At 35.6% G+C, this 10,142-nt stretch overlaps 1 protein-coding gene across 2 annotated transcripts in view; it reads left to right on the top strand.

Moving 5' to 3' along the window:
- LOC110030757 (isoleucine--tRNA ligase, chloroplastic/mitochondrial) overlaps positions 1–10,142 on the top strand; it is a 78,772-nt gene that overhangs the window by 12,905 nt on the left and 55,725 nt on the right. For both annotated transcript variants that reach the window (XM_020733649.1, XM_020733648.1), the window contains exons 6-9: positions 2,881–2,993; positions 3,198–3,266; positions 4,394–4,501; positions 6,797–6,947. In XM_020733649.1, the coding sequence (XP_020589308.1) occupies positions 2,881–2,993; positions 3,198–3,266; positions 4,394–4,501; positions 6,797–6,947 (441 nt within the window). The remainder of the gene's footprint in view (positions 1–2,880; positions 2,994–3,197; positions 3,267–4,393; positions 4,502–6,796; positions 6,948–10,142) is intronic.

Raw genomic sequence — 10,142 nt, 5'->3', positions numbered from 1 at the left:
TTTTATCGAGAGTTTTCTTAGGTGACTTCGGTCATTTAAGATGTAATTAACTATAGGGGTTTGCCCTTATAGGGAGCTTTTCCGAACCCAGCTTAAAATAAACCCTATTTAATTTTTTGTATTAAATAGGGGAACTTGTCGGCAAATAAAACGGTTTCGCAGACCCAAACGGATGTCATATCTTTCTTAGTTTATTTGATCGAGCCTCACCCTCAAGTCTTGTGTTTATCCCTTGGGGTAGATACATGATTTGAGGTTGAGTGCTCTTTCATTTAAACTATGGAAAATATGAGGTCAGTTTGATTTCATATTTTTCTAAAATTATATATATATACGTATATTAAAAAGTCCTTCCGAAGCGGGCGACGGGATTTCGATTCCGGCGACCGACAGCTTCTTACGGGCGACCCCCAAACATTTAAAAAACTCTCTTTTCCCCCTTTTAAGCGCCGACATTGCTCATGTTATTTTTGTTCGAGGGATGATGCTTTACATTTTTTGCTTTCTAGTTCTTCTTGTTTATATTAACTCCTTCACTTTTCATGCTGTTTCTTAATGGTTGGGCTTTATCCCTTTTTCAATTCGATTTGGCGCTTTGGCTTTGAATAAACAGCTTATATTTATTTTTGATGTAGATTCTATGCATACCAGACATTAGAAGGATTTGATTTATTGCCCTTCCTATCTTATGTTTTCCTATTTGCTGCCCTTCCTATTTTTTGTTTTCCTTTTATCTCCAAGTAATTATTAGGAATTATTTTCTTTTCTTTTCTTTAATTTCCTTTTCATGTTTTTCGTCTTTGAGAACTCATGTAAGGTGTATTTATATCCCCTTTTTTTAAAGTTGTATTTTGTATTAATGAATCAAAATTTGTAAAAAATATGCAAGCATGCACCTATGATGTACAAAAGTGAGATCTATCATCTATAAGTATAGTAAAGAGCTCCCTATGATCGTCTATATGCATTAAAACAAAAGTCCTATCAAAGGCACGCTTAGCACAAAAATGAGTGGCTCTATTACAACCCGAGCAATATGAAAAAATAAGACTTGTTTAAAGTTAGAAAGAAAAGCTAGATCTGGATCTTCATGGTGTTGACAAGTATCATTCTTCAAGATGGATCTAAAAAAGTTTAGAACGTTGACATTATCGCCTTCAATGATAATGCCCTTAGCCACGAACATCCAAGGGACACAGATATTGCGAAATGATACTTGGGCACTATCCCAATGCAGTAAGCTCCGTCCCACTGCAACAAGGCCCTTTTCTATTTCATCTTAAATAACAATGCCGGTCCCAACTATCCCTGAGGGTGGCAAAGCTGCATCAGCGTTAGCTTCAAGCCACTCAATTGGGGGAGAATGCCAACTCTCACTTTACGCACAAAGGTGTGTTCTCATCTTCTTCCTTTCTTCTTTGCGGCTCACCTCCACCTTCCATGCACGCGGGTCCGCTTCTCCTTCACACGGTGGCAACACTCGAAACTTTTTTGGCTTCGGCTTCTCTCCCTCTCGACAGAGTCACACAATCCTTCCTTCGGCTTCTTTTTTTCCTTTGAGCACGAGACTTCCTTTTGCACCGTAACAGTAAATAAGTGTTTCCTGTTCTCCTTCACACGAGATGTCTCCTTCTTTGCTCTAAACATACGGAGGACCTTCTTGTATCTCGTGTCATTGCACTCTCAGTGGCTTCGTCGTTGCATGTAGGAAGCGCCACACCTCTTCTTTCTGCACGATCCTTGCTTCTTCTTGCTAGACTCTGGCGTCAGTAGCAAGGTCTGAGATGTACACATCCTTCTTTTTCTATTTCTTCTTTCTCATTTTCTGTTCTCTCTGTCGTTCTCCTCGTTTCGGCTCTCACTGCTTATGTTTCGTGTGGATCGAATAGCCATGCCACTGTTATGGCGTATCAAAAAATGTACTTATTCGTTATGTCCATTCAATTTGTATTATTATTATTACTATTATTATTTCAATTATTACAGTACCGAGCATGTGGAGATTGACCGTCACTTTGTTAAGGAGAAACTTGATTCCTGTAAATTTATGTTTCGTTTGTTGAATCTAATGGAGAGTAGATGTTTTAGATTCAATGCGAAATGAATATATCCGTGACGAGGTTGGTGTAGCTCCTGTGACGGACAAAATTATCGAAAGTCGTCTTAGATGGTTTGGTCACATTAAGCGTCGACCATCTGATAAATCCGATGCGGAGAGTGGATGTTTTAGATTCTAATTATGTTAAGAAAGACAGAGGTAGACCTAGGAAGACTTGGACACCTAAGAGGTAGACCTAGGAAGACTTGGACTTATTGTATAAAAAAATGATCTTAATTTATTAGAACTAAATGAAAATATGACACTAAATAAGACGCAATGGAGATAAAGGATTCCTGTAGCCGACCCTACGTTGTGGGATTAAGGCTTTGTTGTTGTTTTTTTTGTTGAATCTATTGAACAATTGACTAATGTTCTCACAAAGGATTTTCATCGGCCTTTGTATGATGACTTCAAATCCAAGTTGAAAATGATTGACATCTATGCTTCAACTCATCCACGGTACTGTAGCTGCTACAGTACAGCGGGCAGTAAGCTCCCGGGTCACTGCCCTTCCTATTTTATGCTTTCCTTTTATCTTCAAATAATTATTAAAAATTATATCTTTTCCTTACCTGTAATTTCGTTATTCATGTTTCTCTTATTTAAGTTGTATTCCCTTTTCTTATCAATAAAGTATTCCGCTAAATTCCAAATTTCTACACTAGAGATGATCAATAATCATTTGAGCACTTCTTTTCATGTGATTATGTTATTTTTCAGGTCCCCTCGTTTCTGTACTAACTTGTGTATTTAATGTTTTTGTCCAAAACCCACCCCAGTATTACAGTCAATGGATCAAGCTGCTCGGAAGGACTTGACACCACTAACATTGAGGGAACTTGCTGCCAAATTTGCAAAAGAAACCGTTGATGTTCAAATGAAGTCTTTTAAGGTTTTAACTCATCCTTCTGTCTCATTCCTTTTTTCTCTTTGTTTCAAAGTCCTGTAAGGTGTTGGCTCATAGTCGTCTGGTTTTATTTTTTTTTTCAAGGTTATTAGATACAAGATCTGTGTTTTTGGCTTTTTAGCTTGACATTTTTAGTTCTTTTCTCATCTAGTTAGTGCTTACCTCTAGCTTTTAAATACGACTTTGCAGCGTTATGGGGTGTGGGCAGACTGGAGTGATCCTTATTTAACACTTTTTCCAGAATATGAAGCTGCACAGGTTCGTTGCTGAATTCACGAGGATCTGGAGTAATTTCTTGCACCCTTAAACTACGAGCTTGATATTTCTTTATTTTTTTATTGCTTTAGTTTGTTTCTCTCTTATAGCTTTCTTTAGATGTATTTCATATTGCTTAAACTGGCCAATAAGTTCAGTTTTGTTTCCGTTTTAATAATGGGATATAACAAGCCAGAACCACAGAGTAGTCGTCCAGAACTTTTGTGTTTGAGAAATTTGCATACATACCACACATTTCTTATGTATTTACATATCTAAGCTCAAAGTTTGATATTTACATTTACAACGTATTGGCGTCATAAACCTTATGTTGGCCTTTAAAAGAGAAGCATAAAACAATGTTATGTGTTGCTTAGATGAGAATGCTTAGGTGGATGAGTTGCTTAACACTTAGAGACAAAATGCGAAATGAATATATCCGTGATTGGATTGCTGTAGCTCCAGTGGCGGAGTAGATTAGAGAGTCGTTTTAGATGGTTTAGTCACATTATACACCGACCATCTGATGATCCTGTTAGGAGAGTAAATATTTTAGACTCGATTTATGTTAAGAAAGACATATGTCGACCTAAAAAGACTTGGGCAAATTGTATAAAAACTGACATTATTCAAACTGATCTTATTCTATTATAATTAAATAAAACTATGACACTCAATAGGATGCAATGGAAAAAAAAGGATTCATGTAGCTGACCCCACTTAGTTGGATAAAGGTTTGTTGTTGTTGTTGTTGGTGGTGGTGTCATAAATGTGTGCATGAAATGTGTATTTTGCTTTTAAAAAGATAGTGATGGTGACATTTTTGATGTGATATTAAATATTTGAGTGGTATTCATGTAAATATGAGTGTTCAGGTGTTAGATATGTAGATACATAAGAATTGAGTGTAATGTATGTAAAAGCCCCGGAGTTTTTATTTTAATTGCAGATTAGCAGTCCATCGTTGTCTTATTGTCGCAACAGTTTTTTCGATCTTTTTGTAATTCAACTCATGACTTGAACTTTTTTGATTTATGTGAAGCCTATTCCTCAATTTTATGTTTTCTATGCATTTAGGTTGAAACTTGATAAATGAAAACACTGTTTTTTCCACTTGTTTTCTATGTTAGATAGAAGTATTTGGTCAGATGGCTACTAAAGGATACATCTATAGAGGTCGGAAGCCTGTCCATTGGAGCCCATCCTCCCATACGGCGCTTGCTGAGGCAGAGCTAGAGGTAAATTTTAAAGTGAAGCGTGTTTCTGATCATGATGCTCGTTAATTCTGAAATATGACCGATCACTGGGCATTTTTTCTGTCATACCATTGCCAAGTAAATAAAAGAAAAGCAGTGTCCTCACTCTCTTTATGTGCTGAAATATCTTGTATTTGCTCAGCATGAACTAGTTTAAATTTCTCTAGTTTTTTTGCAGAATTGATTATTAGAGTTGTTATTATTAGTAGTTTTTATAGTGCTTGATATACAATTCGGAGTTGCTTATAAGATGCCATATTTGATTGATTTGATCAGTAAGTAACGTGCAGAGTGCTATATTGATATATGTTAATAACTTGTTTAGAGCTAACAATGGCTCATTTTGGCCAACACGTTTTTCTTTTATTTGGGAAAAATCTATTCAAAATGTTGCCGCTTGTGCTTTCATTCAAATAAAATGTTGACCTTTAATTGAAATATAAAGATTTAACAGTCCAAATTTTGTGAAAATTTGATTTACTCTTATTTTTTTGGATGAAATTTCTAATTTAACCTTGTTATTTATCCATCCGATCTATATTCTATTTTTCTTTTAAGGCCCAGATTTATCTTCCCTGTATCTACCGTGAATGAAATTAGCCTGCAGTCCAACAAAATTAATAGAAATTCATGTTCAGGTTATGATATTTCCATAATGAATGAAGTTAATCTCTCTTGTAATAAAATTATGATTCGTTATTATGATTCCGTCAAATAAACATCCCAATTTTTTTTCTTGATATCTGATTTTTTTTTCATGGAAATATTTTGAAGTATCATCATCTTACGAGACCTGCAAACAAAGTTTGGAGCTTCAATTTGGGTTGATGGGCCAGGTTTAATTCATGCCCAAAATTTTCCCAGCATGAATATCTTTAGCCAAAACTCGACCTGTTTATTAAACAGGTAGAAAATCCAAACACAAACTTCACCAAAATTGAACCTGACACAACATGGAAATATTTAGGATGTGACAAATTAGTATTTAGGATGTGACAAATTAGTGTGAACCCTATCCAAAATGAAAATGATTATCCGAATAAGATATGATAGCTTTGAAAAAAAATAATTTCATGAGTTTCCCATAAAAAAAAAATTGGACATGTAAGTTTTTTTGGTTGACTCGAATTCAAACTGATTTTTATTTTTTGAGTCACTTAAGCTAAGTTAAACCTGACTTAAATCTTACATTGGTTGGCCAACTGAGATTATTGTTGTTGGGTTTATGTCTAATTCATATCAAATTTTTACGTTAGCTCTAATATTCTCTACCTTAAGTAACTTGTGTTTCTTTATTCATCAATGTATTGCTCTTTTGTTAACCTCCAGTTTTTCTTTTATGTACAAATCTCATTTATTTAATTTTTTTAATATATGCCCTTGACATGCAGTGTTTATTGCTGTAAATTTAACTAAACAAGTGTTTGACATTGAATACTTATTAATATGTATTGCTTTATTCTTGCATGTCTGTTTATTTGTTTTATTTTCATTATGTTAATTTGCTAATATTTGATGACTTTCATTATAACAAAATTATAAGAAAAATTTTGAAGAATAGAACTATTCTACTTAGTGTAGGGTAAGTTAGCATTTGATAGACTAGACTACATTTGCATTATGTTTTTCTATTTCAATGTTCTTTAATAGAAACAAAAAGAATTTCAATATAAGATTTTTTTATTTTAACATGTGTGTTTTATGATAAGTTGTTATTAATGTTATGCAAGGTACCAATCAACAAAGAATATCTTGAAAAGCAATCATAAAATACATAAAAATATTTTAACTTAAATCAAAATAAAATGTTTCCTTAATTGTGGAGTTATAAATTCTGTATATACAAAAGGATTGGTTTTTTGCATGTTATCAGAGCATTCTTTTAAAATATGAACAATGAATCAAAATCTTTATATTTATATTCAAACAAAGAGAAGAAAAACTATGTATTTTGAAGCGTTAATATCTAAAAGTGCACATGCACACACATACACTCTTACTAGTATAATATACAGCAATTTGATTCTAATTCTGAAGTCATCTCTTTTGTTGGAAGATTCTAGTTCCGAGTCTCTGATTTACCATTTTACTGGTTAGACACTTAGGCTAATCTCTTCTTCTCTTAAGGTCGTGTATATGAGTCATTATTTTGTAAACTTTTCTATTTAGGTCATTATTGGCAAATCTCTTTCTAGGTGAATCTTGTTTCTTTCTTTAATTTATATAATGCTGTTTTTGTTACCTTGATAATCCTTTTATTGTGATGCTATTTTGCAGTATCCGGATGGCCATGTATCTAAGAGCATTTATGCTATTTTTAAGATGGTTAGCACGTCTTCTATTTCTCATGACGTTTTGAAAGAATTTCTTTCAAACCTGTGCTTAGCAATATGGACAACTACTCCTTGGACCATCCCAGCAAATGCTGGTAAGAGTTTCATGGTAATTTTTTGAGTCTCAGTATTGTTTACTATAATTAATTGTGGCTTTTCTGGTAATGCTGTTGATGGAGGAGCTTCTCTGATAGTGTTCTCCGTAGCATTAGAAGGGGCTGAGTTATGGCAGATATTGATATTCTGATTTCAATCACAAATCAAAATTGTTCTATTGCCTTTATTGTGACAGGAAATCTTGAAAATATGCTGTCACAAAAAAGTTTTTTCCCCTTCATAGTTTCTGTTATCTTCTATTTAGTTTACTTTTTTGCCTTTACTAAAAAAGACATTGTTTTGACCATCTGGTATGAAAGATACAATGATTTTTCCACTTTTGATTGAAGTCCTTATAATTCAATATTTTTGTCAACAAGGATAATTAGATCAACTATTAATTAATTCTTTTCCACAGAAAATTTTATTCTTCCTTTTTCATATCATTTCCCTAACCACCATAAGCGTCGAACCTTCTTTTACATGTCTTCATCAAAGCCCATTCTAGCACATTGGCTGTTTGAATTTTGGTTGAACCCTTTGGAAGAATCGTAGTTAGATCCTTCAGTAGGATCTCAGGAGTAATCCTGTTCCACGGGACTGCAGGCAACTTTTTTTTAATTTCGTTGACCAAAATATTATGGTTGACCAATAGAGGTTTTTTAGTTGGCTAATCTGTAGAAAACACTCTAATATTGGGAAAATCATTGGGTTTTCACCCAGCACACGCATTCATTCTTATGTTGCACCTAACTCTTGCTAGAAAACAATTAACAAAACAAAACATGGTTGTTCAAGGTATCTAATAGCCAAACCAACCAGAATAAATTGTTGGCTTTGTTCTTTGTTTTGAGTTTAATGAATTATACCAATGAATATGTACATATTATTTTCACATTAAATAGACCATCAATTTCTCTATTATAAAATATTCTATAGAGCTCATATATCTTCAGTATTCAGCCATGGAATAGCTTCAACCACGCACATAAAGTTATTATAACCATAAATCTATTCAAATTTAACAAAACTCCAAATAAACTTAAATTGCTTTCATTTTCAATCTTAAACGAACCCTCTGTTGACCTCGCTTTCGGTCGAGGTGTAGTTTTCCCCTCCCCAGTAGCCTAGGATCTAGCCGTAGGACCTTTCTGTCGACTACTCCTAGAAAACTAGTGAAGGAACCCTCCCCGTTAGTAGAAAACTAGTGAAGGAGCATTCCCCGTTAGTAATTCTAGACTTTTCTTCGCTCGACTTGACGTTCCATGTACTAGTCTTGACCGCTGTTGCTTAGCAGGTAAGACTACTCCGAAGGAACTCAGGGAGCATTCCTATAGGACTGTTGGCCTTAGGATTGACTCTACTCGTTGATTTGGCGCCGCTGCGCTCTTCGCCGTCCTGTTTAATCGAATTCGAGCCAAAATTTTGATAGGATTCGGACCGCGACGCGTTTTTGTCCCAATCGTTGACGAGGTTGCCCGGAGACGACTCCGGATGACGAAACGGACTGCACCGACGTGTCCGGAACGTCGATTTTGCGTAGGAGATACGTTTGTTTCGTCGCGAGGGCATTTCTGGAGAAGGAGAGGTGTTTAAGTATTATTTATAATAATAAATAATATTTTATTATTATTTATTGTAAATAAAACTTATAAACCTAATCTTAATTTCATTTCCCCTCTCCCGGCTGCCTCTCGCTCATGCCTCTGCCCTAAGCCTTGGTCCCTCACGTGACCCCATGAGCTCGAGACATTGGAACAAAGGTTCCCGCGCTCCCCTCTCTCGCAGTCGCCCATCCCGCCTCATCATTCGTTGGCTCCTCGAGCCGCAAACAGTATGGCCGAGCCCCCTGCACTCGATCTTTGCGGTTTTTTTTTTTCAATCATTTGCTTCTTCTTCCGTTAGCGTATATCAGAGCTCCTCTGTGAAGCTTCAAGGGGCCGAAAATTTGTTATGGGGAGAAATTTTCTCCGTCACTCTTCTTCCTTATTCTTTTTTTTTAAGTTTCTAGTGCTTCAATTGGGTTCTTCTCACTGTTGGGAGGAAAGTTTGGCTAGAGAACGTCTTTCTGTGATTTCACATTAAAGATGTACATTAGAGAACATCTTTCTGTTTTCGGCCCTGCCCTATGCTTTACCTGTTTTCGGCCCTGCCCTGCGCTTTACCTGTTTTCGGCCCTGCTTTGTGCCTTGCCTGTACTTGACTCCTCTGCTCTCTGCTCTGCTCTCTGCCGAGCCCCGTTAGCATGCTAGAATAGGAAGATTACTATTTGCCTCATTCCTAAACATGTTTTAACTTATTCTTTATACGTTTGTTATGTGGGAATGTCATTTAAAAGCTTGAGGGTGTGTATTTCCTTCTCCCTCCCTTTCTCTGTTCTTTACTGGCTCTCAGTTACAGCCTTGCCGAGCCTCTGATAATGATCTTGTAGTGTGGTGCTAGAATTTAGATTTGGTTAAGCAATGTGGCATGCTACTAATTATTTCTTTTACTTTGCTTATCTAAAGTGCTGAAGTCATGGCATGTTTCCTACTTTCTGAGGCATATTTACATTAGAAACAATTAAAAGGATGACCTCGAAATAATTTGGCCCCTCTCATGAGCATGTTAGTCTATGTATTGTGAAAATTTCATTCACTTTCACTAAAAGCATGTGATAGTTCTAGGTTGAATACCTTACAGACATGGGAATATTTTTCTAACCCTCATTGTGGCCAAACTTTTAAATCTCAATTGCAGTTGGACTTTTAAGCCTTTGCTGGGTTCGGGTTTTGGCCTTGCTTGACTCGGTTTGGTCTTTAACTAGTCTGAAATTTGGTGAAAAACTTGGTTTGACTTTGATTTTGTGTTGAATCTCAGTTTTTGCCTATTGGGGGTTCTTCCTTTTTCTTGTTTTGGTGGCTCGATTTCTTATTTTGGGAAGATTTGGGTGTTGGTTTTATTGAAGCTTGGCTTTTGCTTTGGTTAAAAGTATTATCTTAACACATTTAAGCTTCTCATTGGAACTTTAAGGAACTGGTTTTGGCTTAAGGAACTGGTTTTGGCTTTATGGTGAGTTCTGATTGTGCTTTATGAGAACCTGGCTTTAGTTTCTCTTGTTTGGGCTTAAACTGCTTGGATGATCGTGGCGAGAGAAAATGTGTCATTCTAAAGAGATTGATGGCATTTTATACTCTCTTTTACACTCTCTTGCG

The sequence above is a fragment of the Phalaenopsis equestris genome, unplaced genomic scaffold (genome assembly GCF_001263595.1).
Source record: "Phalaenopsis equestris unplaced genomic scaffold, ASM126359v1 Scaffold000760, whole genome shotgun sequence".
Lineage (NCBI taxonomy): Eukaryota > Viridiplantae > Streptophyta > Magnoliopsida > Asparagales > Orchidaceae > Phalaenopsis > Phalaenopsis equestris.
This window is presented reverse-complemented; position numbering and strand designations above follow the sequence as displayed.